Source organism: Bombina bombina, chromosome 6, assembly GCF_027579735.1.
Source record: "Bombina bombina isolate aBomBom1 chromosome 6, aBomBom1.pri, whole genome shotgun sequence".
Taxonomy (NCBI): domain Eukaryota; kingdom Metazoa; phylum Chordata; class Amphibia; order Anura; family Bombinatoridae; genus Bombina; species Bombina bombina.
Genome location: NC_069504.1, coordinates 531,890,986 through 531,914,701, shown reverse-complemented (window position 1 = coordinate 531,914,701; position 23,716 = coordinate 531,890,986). Strand labels below are relative to the sequence as shown.

The following is a 23,716-nucleotide window of genomic DNA, read 5'->3' as shown; positions in this document are numbered from 1 at the left end:
GTGGCGCAAACGTGCGCCGTCACAGACCAGTCCGGTGCACATCCAATAGGGTAAGGCCGAGCCAGCCATGAACGTCAAAGGTAATGAAGAAGAATGCACTCCGGATAAGTAAAACTTTTCAACACTTTATTGTAAATCCATTAAAAATGGTAGTAGCACTCAGAAAAAGTACATAAGCATGGGTAGAGGAGAGACTCCTGATGCCTTTCGTGCCCTGCGGCACTTAATCAAAGGATAGCTCCATGCCTGGCGTCCTCACTATTTAAGGTGAACCTGACCAATCAATGGCTACTAAATCTGTAACCTTGGAAATGGTCACCTCAACAGCACAGTCCAGTATGGTTAAAAGAAACAAATAGAAAAACCATGTCAATTAAAAGTAAAAAAAACGTATCTATACTATTCATAAAGAGAATAAGCATATATAATCATATCGACATAGTATATCGTGTTAGCCTACATACAACAATTTGTAATAAACAATTTAATAAAGGTTCTTATTCTAAATATATCTAACATTTGAAACTTCCATATATATTTAATAATACAAATAGTATATGATCTAAACTCATCATTTGTAAGATGTTAAGAAATATTATAATGAATCAATCCATAATAATTCCATTGTATAGTTATGAAGAGAGATAAAAAAAAACATATACATATACTTTATATCCTAAGCATAAGTGCATATGAATACGCATACACACATTACAACAATATTGTTGATAATGACCATACGTTATATGTGACTAAACACCCATGTATGTATGCACATATAGGCATGCCAATAAGTAAATAATGCTTGATGTATATATAGACACAGGATTCACACCATCAATTGATAAAACAACATTGTGGCATTAATAAAATACACAGAAATCCTGTATATGTTTCTAAATTGATTCTTATGCTCAATTGATTTCAAATAACAAGATGCTATTCTACAAAATAGCTGATATCCCATTCCTTATTCAGACCCAATGGTACCCTTGTCTTCAACTTCCAAATCCAGTAAAGCTCCTTTTTTGACAATATTTATTTCTATTTCCACCCCTCAATCGGGGTTTAGCAATATCAATAACTTTAACTGTTAATTTGGGTTCATTAATAAAATGGATACCATTGTAATATATTGCAACACTAGAATCCTTGTCATAGTTTTTTATATCTCTCTTATGTTCACCAATCCTAGATCTGAGGCACCGAGACGTTTGACCTACATATTGCTCTTTGCAAAGATTACACTCCAAGAGATACACTACAAAACTAGTGCTACAATTAGCATAATAATTAATTCCCAAACTCTCATTGTTAGCAGTGCTCTTGAAACTTGTTCCCTGAGAAACCACTTCACAAGTACCACAATTTCTAGACAGACATTTAAACGTTCCCTTTTTGTATAGCCAGTTTTTCTGCTTAATATTGCTATTACTAGTAACAATGCTGGGAGAGATAACATGTTGGCTAAAGTCGGAGCCTTTCTCGATACAAACCTTACATCTTCAATTATACTTGACAAACACTCATCGCCCTTAAGGAATGATAAGTTCCTCCTTATAATTCAACAAATCTCTCTGTACTGCAAAGAAAATTCGGTTGAAAACACCACGGTGTCATTATTAAAACCACGGTCCCTTCTGGGTGCTCGACAATGATTGCTTATTGCTTTTAAGGATTGTTCTTTTACTGTTTTGAGTGTCTTTTTAAAAAAAAAAAAAAAAAAAAAAAAAGTCATACCCCCTAGCTGTCAATCTTTCCATGAGTCTTTCAGCTTGTATATCAAATAACTCTTCAGAATTAGTGTTCCTCCTTAACCTGAGGAACTGACTCTTTGGTTTGGATTTGATTAAGTGCTCAGGATGGCATGACTTGGCATGACGAATTGTGTTTCCTGAGGTAGGCTTCCTATAGGTGTCAGTGATTATTTAACTCATCTCAATAGAACCCACTAGAGTTAAATCAAGAAACTGAGTCTTGGTGTCCTGTATTTCTCCTGTAAATTTTAAACCAATGTCATTGTTATTGACAAAATCAGAAGAACCTCTGACAACAAAAATCAAATCATCTATGAATCTCATATGTAGACAAATGTTGTCAAAGGGTTCATCTGAGAGTAAAGAATGTTGAGTTCCCACCACCCCACAAATAAATGTGCAAATGAGGGGGCAAATATTTGTCTATATATGAGACAGTCAGTTCATCAGGTTAAGGAGGAACACTAACTCTGAAGAGTTATTTTATATACAAGCTGAAAGGCTCATGGTTAGATTGACAGCTAGGGGGTAAGACTTGGGGTTTTTAAAGAAGACACACATATAGTATGCAATAATTGAGTCAGATCTCTCACCTCATCCGTTCAGACGCTATCCTTTGGCTGAGCTTGTCTCCCTGGTTTCGGCTTGTGGAACCTCCACTCTCGCCTCACTGTCACCCAAACACAGGCTTGTTAGCTGGAGCCGTTCCGGCATCCCACGTGTTCACCTTACTTCATGTGCACTGCAACCACGAATAAGAGTCCTGCATCCACGATTTCTTTACCTGTTGGTGTAGCGTAACGCCAATATGTTACCGGTATTGGCAGCACTAGTCTTGGAGCTCCCGCGGAAAGTTAGGATTGCGCTCTTGGTCAGCATACTCCTATGCCGTTAGGATATATGAAAGACAAAGAACCCAGAGCTGCTAAAATATCTCAATATATATTGAATCCTTTAAAATATGGCTCACATGTAAAAATATAAAAAATATAATGATACAGACATGCCAGGCACGTCTAACACATTTCGACTCAAGCTGCCTTATTCATAGACTGATTGCCACTTACACCTGTGGAGCTTATTGGTTAGTGTGATGTCTGTATCTATCATACTCGTCTGTGAATAAAAGACATAGTAGCACTGATTGTACTTAGCATATGACATCTTAATTCCAAAGCATCTTAGTAACATGCCTATGTGACCCTTCACCCTTCACCTCTGATTTACATATTATATGTTGATTTAGTATGCTGGTATCTATCTTAAAATGAATAAAATCAATGCCAGTAATAAACCTATTTCCCTCGTGGTGAGAAACTTCTAACTCCATTTGGATAATAATGACTGGTTAAATCGGCTCTTTTTCCATATCCGATTTAGGGGTTAATAGGTTTATTATAGTAGTTGTGATGTGGGGGGTCAGCGGTTTAAGGGTTAATATGTTTATTTAGTGTTGGCGATGTGGGGGGTTTGGCAGTTTAGGGGCTAATACTTTATTTTAGTGTTGGCTATGTGGGTGGGCGGCAGATTATGGGTTAATAAGTTTAATAAAGTATTTGCGATGCGGGGGTGGCGGTTTAGGGGTTAATAGTGTAAATTATGGGTGTTAGTGTATTTTGTAACATTTTTGTTATGAGTTTTGTGAAACATTTTTTTAACTACTGGTCTCTGATCGCCAAATGGATTGTGGCGGTATAAGCTATAACGCTAACATAATAGCCTGACCAAGCAACTTGTAATACGGGAAACCTGAAAATTCCACACTCAAAAGCCATTTCTTGAGTGCAGAATGGAGAGTTGCGGTATAGGCTAAAACGCTTGCGGTATAGCTGTACCGCCGTGACTTGTAATTCTGGAGACCTGCCGTTCTGCCGTACCGCAAAACTTGTAATTTGGCCCATAGTTTTTAATCAGTTTAAAAAATAAATATGTATTACAATTTTTGTGCTCTAAAGAATCCTTGACCACTGTTTACATATACTTCATGCACCTTTTTTGGCTTTCACAGCGAGGTGTCTGTAAAATGTGTATATAAGTGCATATAATCAGCACGGCGCCTGTGTTTACAAGACTCACATCAATGCTGTTATACTTTTTCCTATTTCTCTGCTTCCAGCATGTTAATGTTTGTGCTCTGTTCATCACTTTATTTATATATCTGTCTTTGAAAGATAAAAAGGCAGCTCTGGTTCTGCCACTGTATTCATACATAACACAAGGCCGAATTTAGAGGAAATGACAAGACATTTAACTGTGAATATGTGTGTGCTAGATAACTGCTACATTAGTATTATTATCACTAAAGTCTATAATGCTTAGTACATCATTAGGGCCACACAATGACACGATGTGTGGTAAAAAAAGACATACAGGTACATTAGCTCTGAAGAGCTTACAATCTACAGCGCTAATAACTACTATACTTATTTAAACTACTTTGAGCAACTGATTGTTTCCATATGAAATATATGAATCCCTCAGCAGTGATCTTTTTAAAATGGCCATTACATTGTTAATTTACTTCATTCTCTTGGTATCATTTGTTAAATGAGCAGCAATACAGTACTGGGAGCTAGCTGAACAAATCAGGTGAATCAATGACAAGAAACATATATGTATAACCACCAATCAGCAGCTAGCGCCCAGTACTGCTCCTTAACCTACCCAGGTATACCTTTCTACAAAGGAGACCAAGAGAATCAAGCAAATTAAATAATAGAAGTAAATTGGAATGTTGTTTAAAATTGCATGTTCTATCTGAATCATGAAAGTTTATATTTGACTTTACTGTCCCTTTAGTGAATGAATATCAAAATGTGAAAAATCAATTTGACCACAAGTTGTCAAAAATGAATTGACTCATTGGCACTGAAAATGTTCTTCATTACATATGGTCTTCTCATTTGCATTCATCCAGACAGTGACCCATTTGTCTAAAGACTTCTTTATTATAGTTTTTTTTTTTTTTTCTGAATACTCTGTAATATTTGTTACCAGAGCTTACAATCAAAATGTGAGGAAACACTGTAAACATTTAAATGATTTACCTGAGACACTTTCTAACAGTTTATTTATGTTTTTATTTTAGGAGATCTGGAGCTGTGGGTTCACGACTCACTGGGGCTGGATGGGGAGGATGTGCTGTTTCAATGGTTCCTGTTGACAAGCTGACTGATTTCTTAGCTTGTGTGAATGATGCTTACTACAAAACCAATGACCATAGATTATCACTGCAGAAAAAAAGTCTGTTTGCTACAAAGCCTGGAAGTGGGGCAATGGTTTTTCTTGAAGCTTAAATAAATGTAAAACTGTTTGTTTTTTGTTTTTTTAAACAAAAAATATGTTGCAGTTTTTCATGTTGCAAGTAGCTCTAATTGCCAGCTGAAAGCCTTACTTTGATACAATATTGTAGAGACACAATAAAGCTTTTTTCCGTCAAACTTTTTTTTAGTTTATTTATAGAATTACTGAATTTCACTCATTATCCTTCATTACAATTTGAATCTGAACATAAATACATTGTGACGCAGCTCTGATAAATACTATTAGAATGGGAATTTAGTCATTTGGCTATCAGAGATGAATACATAAAATTGTGTACAAATACACTACAAGGCATTATATGAGTACTCTACACTGGGATGACCAATTCTACACTGAATTTAACAAAGGCCATCATATGATTACAGCAGTAAAATTACTTTTATAATCAATTATAGTTGTGCAGTGGCTCTGAATATTACATCATCTCTGCATATTTTAACATATACCATTACATTCAGTATTTATTCTCATTGACTTGTAATCATCTGCTCCTGCAAAACCGCAATTGAATTCCACAATTCTCATTACTTATGATATCACAAATCAAGTCCTATTATTGTTGACAAGTTCATGCTCAAGTAAATGTTGGTTGTGGATCCAGGAATTCCACTTCAACATTGTTTGCTGCTGTGACTCAGGGTTTAGCTTTCTGCAATACATCACAAATTAAATTGTCTTCTAATGATAATGATAGGGTAGAGGTATGGCAATTAGCAGTAGTGTTTTAGTTATATAACTGAAAACCACATGACTGCAAAATGTATACACACAGAGCTAGCACAATATTAAAAACAGTTGAATATATAAATAAATATATACATATATATATATATATATATATATATATATATATATATATATATATATATATATATATATATATATATATATATATATATATATAGCAAATTTTCTAGACCAATCATTGTTAAAGACAGATAAAAGCTTAACCCCTTAAGGACCGGGCATTTCAGACAAAAAAAATTCCCAAAAGACCAGAGCATTTTTAGCATTTTTGCCATTACTACATTAGACAACCCAAAGTATTGATCTAGGCCCATTTTGGTATATTTCATTTCACCGCCAAATGCGATCAAATAAAAAAATCGTTAACTTTTTATAATTTTATGTTTCTCACTGAAATTATTTACAAACAGCTTGTGCAATTATGTCACAAATGGTTGTAAATGCTTTTCTGGGATCCCCTTTGTTCAGAAATAGCATACATATATGGCTTTGATTTTTGGTAATTAGAAGGCCACTAAATGCAGCTGCGCACCACACTTGTATTATGCCCAGCAGTGAATGGGTTAATTAGGTATCTTGTACTAGGGTTAATTGTAGCTTTAGTGTAGATATTAGCCTCCCATCTGACACATCCCACCCCTGACCCCTCTCAAACAGCTCTCTTCCCTCCCCCACCCCCCAAAGGTCACCTCCATCTTAAGTTCTGCCAGATCTAAAATAAAAGGCTGCTTTTTTTGCTTTTTTTTTTATAATTTTTAAAAAATATATATTTTCTGCAGTGTAGGATCCCCCCTTACCTCCCAACCTCCTTGATCCCCCAAACAGCTCTCTAACACAGGGTCACAGTGTGGCTTCTTTATACCTTGATAGGATGCAGGGTTAATATCCTCTTAGGGGGGATTTATTCAACAGTCAGATTAGTTTATCAGTGTATTAATTATTTACATGCTGCTTTGTGCGATTTTATTTTCTGGGCTCATAGACTGTGTGTTTTTGGCTGGAACAAACAGGTTTCACTTTTGTTTTTGAAAGTGTTGCACAGTTCCTATTAGCTTGCTGTACTTTTCATAGCATGTGGTCTATGTTCATTTCCTCCAATCCGGCTGAGACTTCAACCTTAGGAGAGTGTTTCCTCTGTTAACTGTCTGGGTCTTGGAGGTGGTGAGTGCCCCAGCCATTGGGAGTAGATAAAAAAAAGTTTTTATTTGTGTCCTTCTGTGGGTGTAACCTGAGCTATGGAGGACTCTGACATGTTAGAGGGCTCTTCTTCTGTACTAAATCATACTTGTTTATATTGTGAGGAGGCCATGGTTTTCCCACCCACTCAATTATGTTCCACATACCTTAACACTATTATAAAGTCTAAGAAGGGAGACAAGCCTGCTAAGGCTATTAGTCCCTCTGAACCGTCTACCTCTCAGGACTCGGCGTCCCGTGAGATTACTACCCTTGCTACATTACCCACTCCACATGCAGTTCCCCGTAGCACATCTAATCCTCCATCCGGAGGGGGCCTTCCTCCTGCGGACTTTGTCGCACAGTTACAAACAGCGGTGTCTGCGGCCCTCAGTGCATTAGCTCCCTCTAACAAATGCAAGAGAAAGGTTAAACATATCTTTCCTGACCCGGAGTCATCTAAATATTTATCGTACTTAGCTATTATGTCAGAGTTATCCGATGATGAGTTAACCTCTGTAGCTTCAGAGGGTGAACTTTCGGGGTCGGAGTCCTTAGCGTCTAAGCCTCCTGCTGCAGAGGAACCGTCCTTAAGATTTAAAATTGAGCACTTGCATTTTTTTATCAAAGGGGGTTCTTTCTACGTTAGAGTTTCCAGAGGCCGCGCTGCCTGAAGAACCTATGATACATAAATTAAACAGAGTTTACTATGACAGTTTTCCTGTGCCGGTTAAAATGGCGAACATTTTTTACAACGAATGGGAAAGAATTGGATCTTCCTTTTCCCTCTCGTCTACTTTTTAAAAAGTTGTTCTCGGTCCTGGACTCTCAACTGGATTTGTAGGGCTCCATTCCTAAGGTAGATGTTGCTATCTCTACACTTGCTGAACGTACTACTATACCTCTTGAGGATAGTTCTTCGTTCAGAGGACCAAAGGATAAGAAAATGGAAACCTTTCTGATAAAGATGTTTCAACATACAGGATTTTTATTTCAACCGGAGACTGCAGTTGCCGTGGTTGCCAGAGCAGCTACCTACTGGTGCAACTCTGTCGGAACTCATTGAGGTGGAGTCTCCCCTCGAGGATATTTAAGACAGAATTAAAGCTCTGAGAATGGCTAATTCTTTTATCTGTGATGCGAACATGCAAATTATTCGCCTAAATGCAAAGGTCTCTCGCTTTGCGGTCCTAGCCCGCTGGGCGCTCTGGTTGAAGGGCTGGTCTGCGGATATGACTTCTAAGTCCAGACTCCTTTCTCTTCCTTTCAAGGGAAAGATTTTATTTGGTCCAGGCCTGGACTCCATTATTTCTACGGTTACTGGGGGCAAGGGTGCCTTTCTACCGCAAGATAAGAAGAACAAGTCTAAGGGACGACAATCTTCTAATTTTCGTTCCTTTTGTTCTGACAAATCCCAATGACAACAATCCTCCTCCAAGCCAGAGCAACCCAAGAGTACTTGGAAGCCGTCTCAGTCCTGGAATAAGTCCAAGCAGAATATGAAGCCCGCTAAAAACAAATTGGTATGAAGGGGCGGCCCCCGATCTGGGATCGGATTGTGTAGAGGGCAGACTGTCTCTTTTTTCAGACGCTTGGTTCAGGGACATACAGGACCTGTGGGTCCTGGAGGTCATTCTCATGGATACAAGATAGGCTTTAAATCTCATCAGCCCAGGGGCAAATTCCTACTCTCGAACCTGTCTACAGACTAGAAAACAGGGATGCCTTTCTAGGGTGCGTTCGGGGCCTATCCTCCTTAGGTGTTTTTGTCCCTGTGCCTATCGAAGAAAGAAGTTTGGGGTTTTATTCAAACCTTTTCGTGATCCCAAAGAAGGAGGGCACTTTCCACCCATTTCTGGACCTAAAGTGCTTAAACAATTTTCGCAGTGTCCCTTCCTTCAAGATGGAGACGATAAGGTCCATCCTTCCTTTAGTTCAGGAAAACCAGTTTATGACAACTATAGATCTGAAAGATGCTTACCTTCATGTTCCGATACACAGGGAACACTTTCAGTTCCTGAGGTTTGCATTCCTGGACCAGCACTTCCAGTTCATTGCCCTTCTGTTTGGCCTTGCTACTGCTCCAAAAATCCTTAAGAAGGTTCTGGGGGCTCTTCTAGCTATTGCCAGAACTTAGGGTATTACAGTAGCCCCATACTTGGATGATATTGTGGTGCAAGCACCATCTTGTCATCTTACAGAAGAATACTCAGAGTCCCTTCTCAGTCTTCTTCGATCACATGGATGGAAGATAAACTTGGAAAAGTGTTCTCTTATCCCAAGTACCAGGGTGGAATTCCTGGGTGCTATAATAGACTCCATATCCATGAGGCTATTTCTAACAGACCAGAGATGTTGCAAGCTAACTTCAGCATGTCTTGCCCTCCAGACCTCCTTGAGTCCCTCTGTGGCTCAGTTTATGGAGGTGATTGGTCTCATGGTGTCCTGCATGGAGATCATTCCTTTTGTCAGGTTCCATCTCAGACCTGAACAACTGTGCATGCTGAGACAGTGGAACGGCGATCATTCTGATCGCTGTCTTGGTGGCTCTGTCCAGATCATCTGTCCATAGAGACGTGCTTCTTAAGACCATCCTGGGAGATTGTGACTACGGACACAAGCCTATCCAGATAGGGAGCTGTTTGGGGTGTCAGGAAGGCATGGGGTTGTGGACTCAGGAGGAGTCCTCCCTACCGATCAATTTTGGAACTACGTGCAATCTTCAATGCCTTGAAGGCTTGGACACTTCTGGGTTCGTCCCAGTTTATCAGATTACAATCAGACAATATATCCTTGGTGGCTTACTTCAACCATCAGGGGGAAATGAGAAGTTCTTTGGCGATGAAGGAAGTACTTCAGATTTTGGAGTGGGCGGAGGCCCACAGCTGTTCGCTGTCAGCAATCCACATTCCGGGTGTGGAAAACTGGGAGGCAGATTTTCTCAGCAGGCGATTCTTCCACCCAGGGGAATGGTCTCTCCTTCCCAAGGTGTTTGCAGAGATATGCAGCAAGTGGGGGACGTCGGAGATAGATCTCATGGCGTCCCGTCTCAATACCAATCTATCCTGGTTTGGGTCGAGTGATCCCCAAGCGGATCTAATAGATGCATTAGCAGTGCCGTGGAGGTTCAAACTCATATATCATTTACCTCCATTACCACTTCTTCCTCGAGTGGTGGTCCGCATCAAGCAGGAGCGGGTATCATTAATACTGATTGCTCCATCGTGGCTGCGAAGGACATGGTTCGCGGACCTAGTGGAGATGTCCTCATATCCTCCGTGGAAGTAGCCTTGTCCCAGAGACCTGCTGTTACAAGGTCCATTTGTTCATCAAAATCTAGGTTCTCTGAGGCTGACTACGTGGGGATTGAACACAAAGGCCTATAGTTATCAACGCGTCTACTTTACCTGCCTTCGCCAGCCCAATACGCCCGCCTAAGCTCGCCTACCATTGCCGCCGCTGACCTGAAAAATCTCGCCAAAGTTATCAATAAATCTGTCTAAAAGCCGCACACCAAGTATGGGGCGAGGAGCAGCGGACTGTGATAGTTATCACTCATCCGATCTTGCTGCTTTTTGACAGCTTTATTGACAAGATGTCACTAAGCACTCACACTAACTATACTGTTCTACCCCCTATACCGGCGCCCCCGGAGCCCCCCGCAACTAAATAAAGTTATTAAACCCTAAACCGCCGCTCCTGTACACCGCCGCCACCTACATTATACCTAGTAACCCCTATCCTGCCCCCCATATACCGCCACCCTCTATAATAAATTTTTTAACCCCTATCCTGCGGATCCCATACCTCGCTGCAGCTAAATAAATAGTTTAACCCCTAAACCGCCGCTCCCGGACCCCGCCGCAACCCATATTAAACTTATTAACCCCTAACTTGCTCCCCCTACACCGTCGCCACCTATAATTAAATTATTAACCCCTATCCTGCCCACCCTATACCGCCGCAACCTATATTAAATTTATTAACCCCTATCCTGCCCCCCCCCCACACCGCCGCCACTATAATAAAATGATTAACCCCTAAACCTAAGTCTAACACTAACCCTAACACCCCCCTAACTTAAATATTAATTAAATACATATAAATAATATTTCTCTTATTAACTAAATTAATCCTATTTAAAACTAAATACTTACCTTTAAAATAAACCCTAATATAGCTACAATATAAATAATAATTACATTGTAGCTATTTTAGGATTTATATTTATTTTACAGGTAACTTTGTATTTATTTTAGCTAGTTAGAATAGTTATTAAATAGTTATTAACTATTTAATAACTACCTAGCTAAAAGAAATACAAAATTACCTGTAAAATAAAGCCTAAGGTAAGTTACAATTAAACCTAACACTACACTATCATTAAATTAATTAAATAAATTATCTACAAATAACTACAATTAAATTCAATTAAATAAACTAACTAAAGTACAAAAAATGAAAAAAGCTAAGTTACAAAAAATAAAAAAAAAATAAAAAATTTTTTTACAAACATTTCAAAAATACAAACAATTTTAAGCTACTTACACCTAATCTAAGCCCCCTAATAAAATAACAAAGCCCCCCAAAATAAAAAAAATTCCCTACCCTATTCTACATTAAAAAGTTACCAGCTCTATTACCTTACCAGCCCTTAAAAGGGCCTTTTGTGGGGCATGCCCCAAAGAAAACAGCTCTTTTGCCTGTAAAAAAAAATACAACCCCCCAACATTAAACCCACCACCCATATACCCCTACTCTAACCCAAACCCCCCTTAAATAAACCTAACACTACCCCTCTGAAGATCATCCTACCTTTAGCCGTCTTCAGCCAGCCGACCCACCGATGGAACTGAAGAAGAGATCCGGAGCGGCAGAAGTCATCATCCAAGGGGCGCTGAAGAAGTCTTTCATCCGATTGAAGTCATCATCCAAGGGGCGCTGAAGAGGTCTTCCATCCGATTGAAGTCTTCATCCAAGCGGCATCTTCAATCTTCATCCATCCGGAGCGGAGCCATCTTCAGATGAGCCGACGCGGAGCCATCCTCTTCTTCTCAACGACTAACGACGAATGACGGTACCTTTAAGTGACGTCATCCAAGATGGCGTCCTTTCAATTCCGATTGGCTGATAGGATTCTATCAGCCAATCGGAATTAAGGTAGGAAAAATCTGATGTAATTAATACAATGTATTAATTACATTGTAGCTATCTTAGGGTTTATTTTACAGGTAAGTATTTAGTTTTAAATAGGATTAATTTATTTAAGTATAGTGTAGTGTTAGGTGTAATTGTAACTTAGGTTAGTTTTTATTTTACAGGTAATTTTCTCTTTATTTTAACTAGGTAGATATTAAATAGTTAATAACTATTTAATAGCTATTGTACCTAGTTAAAATAAATTGAAATTTGTCTGTAAAATAAAAATAAATCCTAAGATAGCTACAATAAAATTATTATTTATATTGTAGCTATATTAGGGTCTATTTTAAAGGTATTTAGTTTTAAATAGGAATAATTAATTTAATAAGAGTTAAATTTATTTAGATGTATTTAATTAATATTTAAGTTAGGGGGGTGTTAGGGTTAGACTTAGGTTTAGGGGTTAATAATTTTATTTTAGTGGCGGCGGTGTACGGGGGGGGCAGGATAGGGGTTAATAAATGTATTATAGGTGGCGACGGTGTAGGGGGGGCAGATTAGGGGTTAATAAGTTTAATATAGGTTGCGGCGGGGTCCGTGAGTGGCGGTTTAGGGGTTAAACTATTTAGTTGCGGCGGGGTCCGGGATCGGCAGGATAGGGCTTAATAACTTTATTTTATATTATAGGTGGCAACGGTGTAGGGGGGGGCAGGATAGGGGTTAATAGGTCTTATGTAGGTGGCGATGGGGTCTGGGAGCGGCGGTTTAGGGGGTAATACATTTATTTAGTTGCGGCGGTGTAGGGGGGACAGATTAGGGGTGTTTAGACTCGGGGTACATGTTAGGGTGTTAGGTGTAGACAGCTCCCATAGGAATCAATGGGATGTCTGGCAGCAGCGAACATGAACTTTCGCTATGGTCAGACTCCCATTGATTCCTATGGGATCCGGCGGCGGTTTGAAAACCAGGTACGCTGGGCCGGAAAAGTGCCGAGCGTACTTGCTAGTTTTTTGATAACTAGCAAAAGTAGTCAGATAGTGCCGATCTTGTGTGCGGAACATTTGTAGTGACGTAAGAATCGATCTGTGTCGGACTGAGTCCGGCGGATCGAAGCTTACTTCACTAAATTCTACTTTTGCCATTGTAGGGCTTGATAACTAAGGCGAATCAGCCTCGCCACAAATACGCTGCGGAATTCCAGCATATTTGAGGTTGACGGCTTGATAACTAGGGGCCTTAGTCTTAACAGAGGTTTCTCTGAGAGTGTCATTGATACTCTTCTTCATGCTCGTAAACCAGTTACTCTGCGTATCTACCACAAAGTGTGGAGCACCTACTTATTCTGGTGTGAAGAGCGTGGTTTTTCCTGGCACAGAGTTAAAGTTGCCACTTGCCAGGATTGACTGGTGAAGGGACTTTTTGCTAGTTCCCTGAGAGGACAGTTTTCAGCCCTGTCGGTTTTCTTGCAGAAGAGGCTGGCTGGGCTTCCAGACATGCAGTCCTTTGTTAAGGCTCTGATAAGGATCAGACCTGTGTTTAGACCTGGGGCTCCTCATTGGAGCCTAAATCTTGTTCTTCATGTTTTGCAACAGGCTCCGATGAAAGCCTCTGCATTCCATTGGCATTACATTTTTATCTTGGAAGGTTCTCTTTTTAAGGGCTATTATCTGATTTTTCATGCAGATAAGGCAGTTTTACATACTAAATTAGGTTTTCTTCCTAAGGTTGTGTCAGATTGCATAATCAATCAAGAGATTGTGGTTCCTTCCTTGTGTCCTAATCTTTCTTCATCGACGGAACGTTTAATTCACCATTTGGATGTGGTTTGCGCCTTGAAGTTCTTTCTTCAGGCTACTAAGGAGTTTAGACAATCTTCCTCTTTTGTTTGTTGTCTATTCGGGGAAGCATAAGGGGCAGAAGGCTACTTCGACTTCCCTATCTTTTTGGTTAAAGAGTGTCATCCGCTTAGCTTTACTTTTTCTAAATTTTACTAGTTTAATGTTTTTGCTTCGGTTGAAGCAGCTTTCGGGAGAAAAGTTTTGCAGGCTGTGGTGTCCTCACAATAGGGTCTGCCTCTTCCTTTTTGTTCCCTCCTGTTATTTATTCAGTGTCCTCTGGAGTTTAGGTATAGTTTTCCCAACAGCAAGGAATGAAGCTGTAGACTCTCCCTATCTTAGGAAGGAAAACATAATTTATGCTTACCAGATAAATTCCTTTCCTTCCAGATAGGGAGAGTCCACAGCCCCCCCCCCCCCGTTATTTTTTTTTGTCTAAGGGCGGCCCCCTATTATTTATCTCATTCTTCTGGCACCATTTATACCCTGATATTTCCTACTTTTCCTTGTTCCCTCGACAGAATGACTGGGGTAATGAGGAAGTGGGAGTGATATTTAAGTCTTTAGCTGGGGTGTCTTGTCTCCTCCTGGTGGCCAGGTGTTGTATTTCCCAACAGTAAGGAATGAAGGAATGAAGCCAGGTGGTGGCCAGGTGATGTATTTCCCTATCAGTAAGGAAAATAATTTACCTGGTAAGCATAAATTACGTTTTTTTGTTTTGTTTTGTTTTTAAAAATACATAAAACCATTTTTTTCTGTAATGTAGCTGTCCCCCCTCCCAGATCCCTTTCCCTCAATGGATCCCACATAGGATCCCCCTCATTGCCCATCCTCCCTCCTCCCCCCTCACTTCCCAGCTCTTTTTTTTTTAACTAAGGCACCACCGCTGAGAGGGCAGAGAGGGCCACAAAGCATTGGTAACTCTACAAATCTATTTCTGCAGTGCCCCACTCATCGGAAGCAGAAATAGTGCAATCTCGCTATTTTGAGCGAGATTGTGGCAGAGACAAGCCCAGGACAGGGTACATCGATGGTCCTTATAGGTATGACGACCAGCGTCGTACAGTGTACGGTGCTGATCGTTAAGGGGTTAAATTATTTCTAGTCTACTAAAGTTTGTCACTAGTGTATCTATTTTGTCGGCATGCACTAATTTTATACTTTATATATAAATCCTCAACACAGCACTTTCTTAAAGGGACATGAAATCCAATTTTTGTTATTTCATGATTTAGAAAGAGCATGCAATTTTAAACAACTTTCCAATTTACTTCTATTATTTAACTTGCTTGCATCTCTTGTTATCCTTTGCTGAAAGGTTTATCTAGGTAAGCTCAGGAGCAGCAGAGAACCTAGGTTCTAACTGCTGATTGGTGGCTGCATATATATACACACCGATTGTCATTGGCTCATCCATATGTTTTCATTAAGAAACCAGTAGTGCAATGCTTGTCCTTCAACAAATGATACCAAGAGAATGAAGCACATTTGATAATAGAAGTAAACTGGAAAGTTGTTTAAAATTGTATGTTCTACTTAAATCATGAAATAATTTTTTGCGGGGTTTCATGTCCCTTTAATTAACCTTTATCACATGGACCATATTTCTTTAATTGTGCACGTCACAAAGGGGACATTGCTATTTCCCATTTAGATAATCCATCCAAAAATGTTTATAACAGCACTTTAAAAAGAAAAATTATATTTAATGCTAAATTTATTTCGGGATGATGAGAGTCCATAGGTATCCATAACATGTGGGATATATTTCCTGCCACTAGAAGGAGGTCAATAACCTCACAAGAGCTTTAATTACTCCCACTTTTTCTACCAACTCAGTTTACATATAGCCGAGCAGAATAGAGAGACAGATGGATTCTAATAATCCCAAATGAAAGAAATGTATCAGTAAGTATAAATTCTGTTCTTTCGTAAGATGATGAGAGTCCATAGGTGTCCATAACATGTGGGATACAATACCCAAGCTGAGAGTCCATGTTAAGGATGGTTGGGCCAAAATTATGGCAGTTCCTATTTGCTGGATACTGCAGCCTGAAGGACTTTCCTGCCAAAAGCAGCTTCAGAAGAAGCATAAATATCAAAATGGTAACATTTAGAAAATGTATAGAGGGAAGACCAACTTGCTGCCTTGCAAATCTTTTCCAAGGAGGCATCATTTTTGAAGGCCCAAGTAGTAGATACAGACCTAGTAGAATGAGCAGTTACTATTTTTGGAGGCGGTCTTCCCACAACCAAGTAAGTCCTATGAATTGTCTGCTTCAGCCATGATGAAAGGGCCACCACTGTAGCCTTTTGATCCTTTTGGGACCTAAAAAAAGGACAAAAAAACTAGTCTGTCTTAAATCTTTAGTAACCTGAAGATAAATTAAATAAAGGCCCTTACTACATCCAAATTGTGTAGTAGGTGTTCCTTAGAGTTAGAAGGATTTGGATACAGTGAAGGAACAACAATCTCCTGATTAATATTCTCTGAAGACAAAAACTTCAGATAAAAATCATATTTTGTCCGGCGCACTGCTTTATCCTGATGAAACATCAAGAAGGGGTCATCAGAAGACAGAGCTGATAATTCAGAAACTCTTCTAGCGGAAGTAATGGCTAGAAGAAGAGAATCTTCCATGACAATAACTTTAGGTCCAGAGTATGCATAGGTTCAAAGGGGCACCTTGAAGAACAGAAAGAACCAGTTTAAAATTCCAAAGGGGAGAAATGGTTTAATAACAGGGCAAATTCTTATCAAGGCTTGCACAAAAGTTTGAACATCAGGCAACTTAGCAAGCTTCATATAAAACATATATATAAAACCTCTGTTTTTGAGAACTAGGTGTCCAACCTCCTTTCTGTCAAATTCAGATATTTGAGATCCGGATGATACAAGGGACCTTGAAAAAGCAGATCTTTTTTTTAGGGAAAGAGCGTCGGAGCTATGAGAAATACAGAAGCCGATTCCTGTTTGATTCTGGCAATGAAGAAGAACAAACAGAGGAAATAGAATGGTCAGTTGAAAGTTCCAAAGACAGACCATGTTTGATTCTGGCAATGAAGAAGAACAAACAGACGAAATAGAAAGGTTAGTTGAAGGTTCCAAGGACAGACTAGAGCATCTATCATGTGAGCTCTTGGATCTCTTGACCTGGTGCAATAATCCTGTTAGTTTCCAGTTCAATTTGGAGGCCAGTTAATCTTTTTCTGGAAGACCCCACCTCAGAACTAATACCAGACCTTCTGAAACGGAATCAATCTGCCTCCTACCAGAAGATCTTCTGGAAAGGGGCGTCCCTTCTTGCAGATTTCTGATTAGAATTGGGCTTTTTTCTCTTTTTGTTTGTTCTTAGACCTAGAAGATCCTGGCTTTTCAGGAAGGCTAGGAGGATTCAAACTTCTGGTTGGTTGGTGACTTTTGATCTCTAGGGGGGTGAAAGGAATGAAAACAATTTGTTTGTAATTCCCCTTAGACATTTTTGTCCTGAGGTAGAAAATCCCCTTTTCCCCAATTTACAGTTAAGATAATATCATCTAATTCCAATCCAAAATGCATATTCACTTCAAAAGGGACTGATAGCCTATATCATTAGAGAACATATCAAGATTTAAGCCACAAAGATCTCCTTAATAAAACAGCAATGGACATATTATTGACATCAATTTTAATGATGTCAAAGACTGCATCACAAATTAAATCATTAGTCATCTCACAGACCGTAATGCAGTTGTGAGTCTTGAGTGACTAGCCTTGACTGCAGCCCCCCTCCACTGTATCTTACCAGCTTGCTATGGCCTTTCTCCCTCAGATAATAATGATCCAGTAGAGAGCTCATCCAGTGCAAGTAAATATACTGCAGAGGATACTTGTGGATATGCCAGCACCCCTCAGGTGGAAACTAAGGGACGGGATTTCTGTGACGCCTGAGGGAAATTATGGAAGAGAGATTTAATCGTGAGGGTACTGACATGCCATAACTGAGGGTATATCTGTACCCCTGCTTCACTCAGAATCTTGGAGAAATGATCCTGCAGTCTTTTCTGAGCAAAGATGGAAGAGGGGTACTGGGTGTAAGGTCAGATCTGAACTCCCAATAAATTATTAATGTCTTGCTTGCAGAGCACCTCTCTTAACCTCTCTCCTTGGAGGCCAAGAACAAACTTGGTGGGGATTGGAGGTGGGAGGGATTAAAGTTCTTGTGAGGGTTCTTGACCTCCTCCTAGTGTCAAGAAATATATCCCAGATGTTATGGACACCTATGGACTCTCATCATATTACAAATGAAATAAAAATGATTTATTGGAGAAGCATAACCCAAAACAGAGACATGGTGATGTTAAGGGCCACACCTATCCCTTATGTATATTTGGCTTGAATTTTCCACTAGTAAAAAAAAAAAAGCAGTGTGTGGGAAAATTTACTCTGGGCTTATAACTTTTAATACCTGACTAGTAAACAATAGTGATATTTGTCCACCACTCTGTGTGTGGGTATTTTATATACGTGTGTGAGTGTGTGTGTATTACTCCCTGCAATTTACAAATAGTGTTGCTCCTGTTCTGAGTTTTTTTTAAGGCTTTAAAAGTGGTCATTAAAAGCATCAACTTAGAATCTCTTTTTCAGATATTGAAAGCCTCAGTTTTGGCTTAGTTTGAACAAAAATGTGTTCCCTTAGGGATTCAATTTGCATACTTCAGGATAATTTACTTTTGATTATTTTCATGCATGCATCTTGGCAGATGAAAAATACTTCTATTAATTTCATAGTTCTCATTCCTCATTCAGCAGTTTGTTTTAGGATTTGATAGACATGTAGTAAACCAGACAGTATAATTTCCAGTAAATCATATACATTTTTTTGTCATGTTACTCCAGTCTAACTTAATCACAACACAATAAACATGTTTGGACCCTAGCAATGTTCCATTATAGTCCCATATGTTCTCAGAAACATATTTCTAATGCTTAAATTCTATAACCTACTCCTTTTGGAAACATATTTATTTGAGCAATTCTAACATTTTTTGCACTAGCATTTCTGTCATCAGTGTTGCATATCTGTTACCAATAAAATATTACATTTACATTTATTTGCCTAAACCTCTTTCACACATTGAACTTTATTATGATTGTGATTTCTGTACCTGGTCAAATTGTAGACAGTTTAAGAAGTAATGTAAACCTTGGAAAAAGTTAAAAAAAAAATTGATTTACTTTTATGTGACAAACTTTTAATCCATGAAACTGTATTTGTTGTTCTTTGCATATTTTTGCAGATTTTACAATTTGCATTCAACTTGATATGACACTTCTATCAGTATAACTTCTTGTTGTTTAAACTAACAATTACTAACTGATATAATTCTTAAACTAAAATTAAACTAACTTCCAATTAAATAAAACTTAACTACACATTTAAAAAATACTAACACTACTCTAAAAATTACAAAGTATCTAATTACAAAAAAAATAAAAAAAATACTAAGTTACAAAAAATAACAAACACTAAATTACAGAAAATAACAAACGAAATTATCCAAAATAAAAAAGAAGTACACCTAATCTTATAGCCCTATCAAAATAAAAAAGCCCACCCAAAATAAAAAAAACCTAGCCTACAATAAACTATCAATGGCTCTTAAAAAGGGCTTTTTGTGGGGCATTGCCCCAAAGATATCAGCACTTTTACCTATAAAAAAACCAAAGACCCCCCCCAACAGTAAAACCCACCCCCAACCAACCCCCCACAAATAAAAAAACTTAACTCTAAAAAATACCTAAGCTACCCATTGCCCTGAAAAGTGCATTTGTATGGGCATTGCCCTTAAAAGGGCATTTAGCTCTTTTACTGCCCAAACCCTAAACTAAAAAAAAAGCCTAACACTAACCCCCGAAGATCCACTTACAGTTTTTGAAGTCCCGCTTGAACGATCTTCATCCCGGAGTTGAAGTCCTCATCCAGGGCGGCGAGAAGTCTTCATCTAGGCGGCCTCTTCAATCTCATCCCAGCGTTGAAGTCCTGATCCAAGCGGCGAGAAGTCTTCATCCAGACGGCCTCTTCATCCAGGCGGCATCTTCTATCTTGATCCGGAGGCTTGGAGCAGGTTCATCCTGAAGACAGCCGGCGCGGAGCATCCTCTTCGTACGGTCGCCGCTGAGACACTGAATCTTCAATGCAAGGGACGCGATTCAATTTAGCGTCCCTTGCATTCCTTTTGTTGAAAAATTTGAATCAGCCAATAGGAATTAGGGCTGCTAAAATCCTATTGGCTATTCAAATCAGCCAATAGGATTTAAGCAGCTCTCATTCTATTGGCTAATTCGAATTAGCCAATAGAATGAGAGCTGCTTAAATCATATTGGCTGATTTGAATAGCCAATAGGATTTTAGCAGCCCTAATGCTAATAGTGTCCTATTATTTATTTGTTTTATTAGTTATTAAACTTTTTTAAAGCATTTTTCATAGTATTAATTTGCACTTATAATATTTTACACCAGACTGCGTAGGCACCCACAGCTCCAGTTGTTTGTATTTTAACCATTTTTAATGTCTGTGCATTCCCATTGTTTATCAGAAGCACCTTTTCATTATTGTTTTATACTAATAAAAATGAGCAATTTAAAAAAAAAAACCCAACAATCACACATACGACATCTCTTTAGAAGACAGAGACATATATCTCTATGGTTTTGGAACACAACAGGTCAGTCAACATAACCTGTGATGTTATTACTAAACACATAAAATCAAAATTATATATGCAAATTGAAACATCATAGCTGTATTGTTTTATTCTCTTTATTCTTTTGAATATGTTTTGGAGGAGACCCTTGACTGGGACTGATTATATCATAGATTTTCAAGTTTGAATAATATTTTCCTTTATTTGTGTATTTTTAGTTATATTATTATTGTAGTTTGCGACACTGGAAATTCGATATGATTTATATTTTTATTTACATGTTTACTATTAAACTTGTGCATTAAGTTGCACTAGAAGCATATATTTCTCTAGTGAATAGACATACCTCTGAGTGGACTACAATATATGTTATTTCCCCTGTTCAACTACAGTTTCTTTATTCCCTTTTGGGTCATACATTTTTAAAAGTCTTGCTTACAAATGCCTATCACAATTCCTCACATCAGAACCTCTTCTTGACCCCTGTGCAGTGCTACTTCATTCCAATTGTCCACAGAGACTGCAAGGTGACAGTTTACTTACAGTCCATCTAAAGTCCTTTATCATTTTCTAACAATTTTTGAATGATCTGCACAATTCCAAACTGTTGACCTCCATTCTCGGCTTGAAACTTGCATATCTTTTTGCACGTTGTTACATGTTTAACCAGTCAGCATTGTAAAAAAAAACAACAACTATATAAAATAAACAATGAACTTCTTAGATAGGTCATAGTGTGGCAAGGATTGTCAAGAAAGTACCTTGTTGATAATGGCTAGAAAAGGCTGAAGACTTTAGGAGTGAAGTTGAAGGACCATTACATTCATTAGAATTGCATACAAAAGTGCATAATAAAAGAGAATGCAATAGCCCTTACTCTGAATTTTAAGTAGATTTATTTTAGAAGATATAACAAGTCCACGGATTTCATCCTTACTTAAGGGATATCACCTCCTGGTCAGCAGGAGGAGGCAAAGAGCACCACAGCATTGTATATATAGCTCCTCCCTTCCCTCCCACTCCAGTCATTCTCTTTGCCTGTGTTAGTGTAGGAAGAGGTAAAGTGAGGTGTTAGTTTAGATTCTTCAATCAAGATTTTATTGCTTTTAAATGGTGCCAGTGAGTACTATTTTTCTCAGGGGAGAGCATCAGGTGCTTTAACAATGGGAACTGAGGAGATTCTATATTCTCTGTTCACTTCCCATCCTGGTGCTGCCCTGCTGATGGTCTTATCAGATAATACATAAGGCCCTGTTGTCCACACAGAACTACAGGAGGTGATGACAAGAGACCTCTTCTTCGTGTGGGACAGATTCACATTGTGATCAACACTGTGGTATGTACAGTCTTTTTGTTTTCTGGGGAGACAGTGTAGCTCAGAACAGACTGGTCGTTACTTGCTACAACACAAAAGGAGTAAAAATCAACTTACAAGTGTTTTGCAACATATTTCACTGTTATATTACGTATGTGTATTGCAGTGGGTGGTGTATATATGGCACAGTTTTATTAAGGCAGAACCGGTAACTTTGATCTGCAGGCTGACGCTGGGGGATTGGATTTGGCTCTGTGTCTGCTTGGGGAGTTATTACTCCGTGGATTACATTAAATGTGGCAGAGTTTTGAGGGGGCACATTGGTATCAGTCGGGTCTACCCGACATTAATATTGCCCACGCGGTTGTTTTTTTCTATGTTTTTTTTCTATACTGCCCACGAAGGGTGGGGCTTAGTTCGTGCATTTAGTTGCGCACTTGCTTATCTGGCTCCGACAGTACATGGAGGACTTAGGCAACAGTTATATTGGAGGCTCCGGTGCTTCCTATGTCCGCTTGGCCTCAGCTGATCAAGATTGCAAGCGGTCCTAGTTCACGGAGGTCGTTGGTTGTGAGGTAGGCGCCACAGCAGAGCTGTGGCTTGGTGCAGGGGTTAGCTTGTCATAACTAATTAATACTAAGGGCTATTAATAACCTTAGGGTTGAATAAGTTCGGTTATACAACTTCCTAATTTCTACTTGCACATTTGCAGTAAAATTTGCAGTAAATTTTGCTTTTAAATTTTAAAGGCGCAGTACATATTTCTCTTGTAAGGTGTATCCAGTCCACGGATCATCCATTACTGGGGATATTCTCCTTCCCAACAGGAAGCTGCAAGGTGATCACCCACAGCAGAGCTGTCTATATAGCTCCTCCCCTAACTGCCACTACCAGTCATTCTCTTGCAGCTCTAGACAAGATAGGAAGTAGCTAAAGAGATGTGGTAAATTCATGTAGTTTATCTTCAATCAAAAGTTTATTATTTTCAAATGGTACCCGGAGTTGTACTGTTTTTAGCCTCAGGCAGAAAGTTGAAGAAGAGTCTGCTTGTGGTTTTTGATGATCTTAGCAGGTTTTAACTAAGATCCATTGCTGTTCTCACACATAACTGAAGAGATGAGGTAACTTCAGATGGGGGAATGGCGTGCAGGTTCTCCTGCTATGAGGTATGTGCAGTTTAAATTTTTCTAGAGAAATGAATATGCTAGAAAATGCTGTTAATACCGGATTTATTTAAGGTAAGCCTGATTACAGTGATTTAATAAAGACTAGTATCATGCTTGCTGTAAAAGGTAATATTCTTATTACTTTCTCACATTACTGAAAATAAGATAACGTTTGCTGGAAGTGTGTTATAAACGTTTTATTCTACATATTGGTGATAAAACTTTATTGGGGCCCAGTTTTTTTCCACATGGCTGGCTAGATTTTGCCTAGGGATAGTTTTTTATGGCCCTCTCATCTGTGTGAGTACAGGTTGGGAGGGGCCTAATTTCAGGCCTAAAATCGTGCAGTAGTTTTTGCAGCTTGAGGACTTCCAGCTTCCCTGAAGGGAGTCCCCTGAACACTTAGGACCTCTACAAAATGATTTTTTGTGCCTTCAAAAGTCGTTGTATGAGCAGGTAGGGCCACAGCAGAGCTGTGGCAGTTTGTTGTGACTGCTAAAAAAACGTTTATATTGTTTTTTTGATCCGGTTTTGAAACTAAGGGGTTAATCATCCATTTGCAAGTG

The 23,716-nt window shown here is 38.9% G+C and overlaps 1 protein-coding gene across 1 annotated transcript in view; it reads left to right on the top strand.

Annotated features, from left to right (window-relative positions):
• Window positions 1-5,197, top strand: part of GALK2 (galactokinase 2) — a 672,315-nt gene extending 667,118 nt beyond the window's left edge. Inside the window, 1 exon segment of the mRNA XM_053717454.1 lies at window positions 4,846-5,197. Within this exon segment, the coding sequence (XP_053573429.1) occupies window positions 4,846-5,053 (208 nt within the window). The 3' untranslated portion in view covers window positions 5,054-5,197.
• Window positions 5,198-23,716: the final 18,519 nt, after the last annotated feature.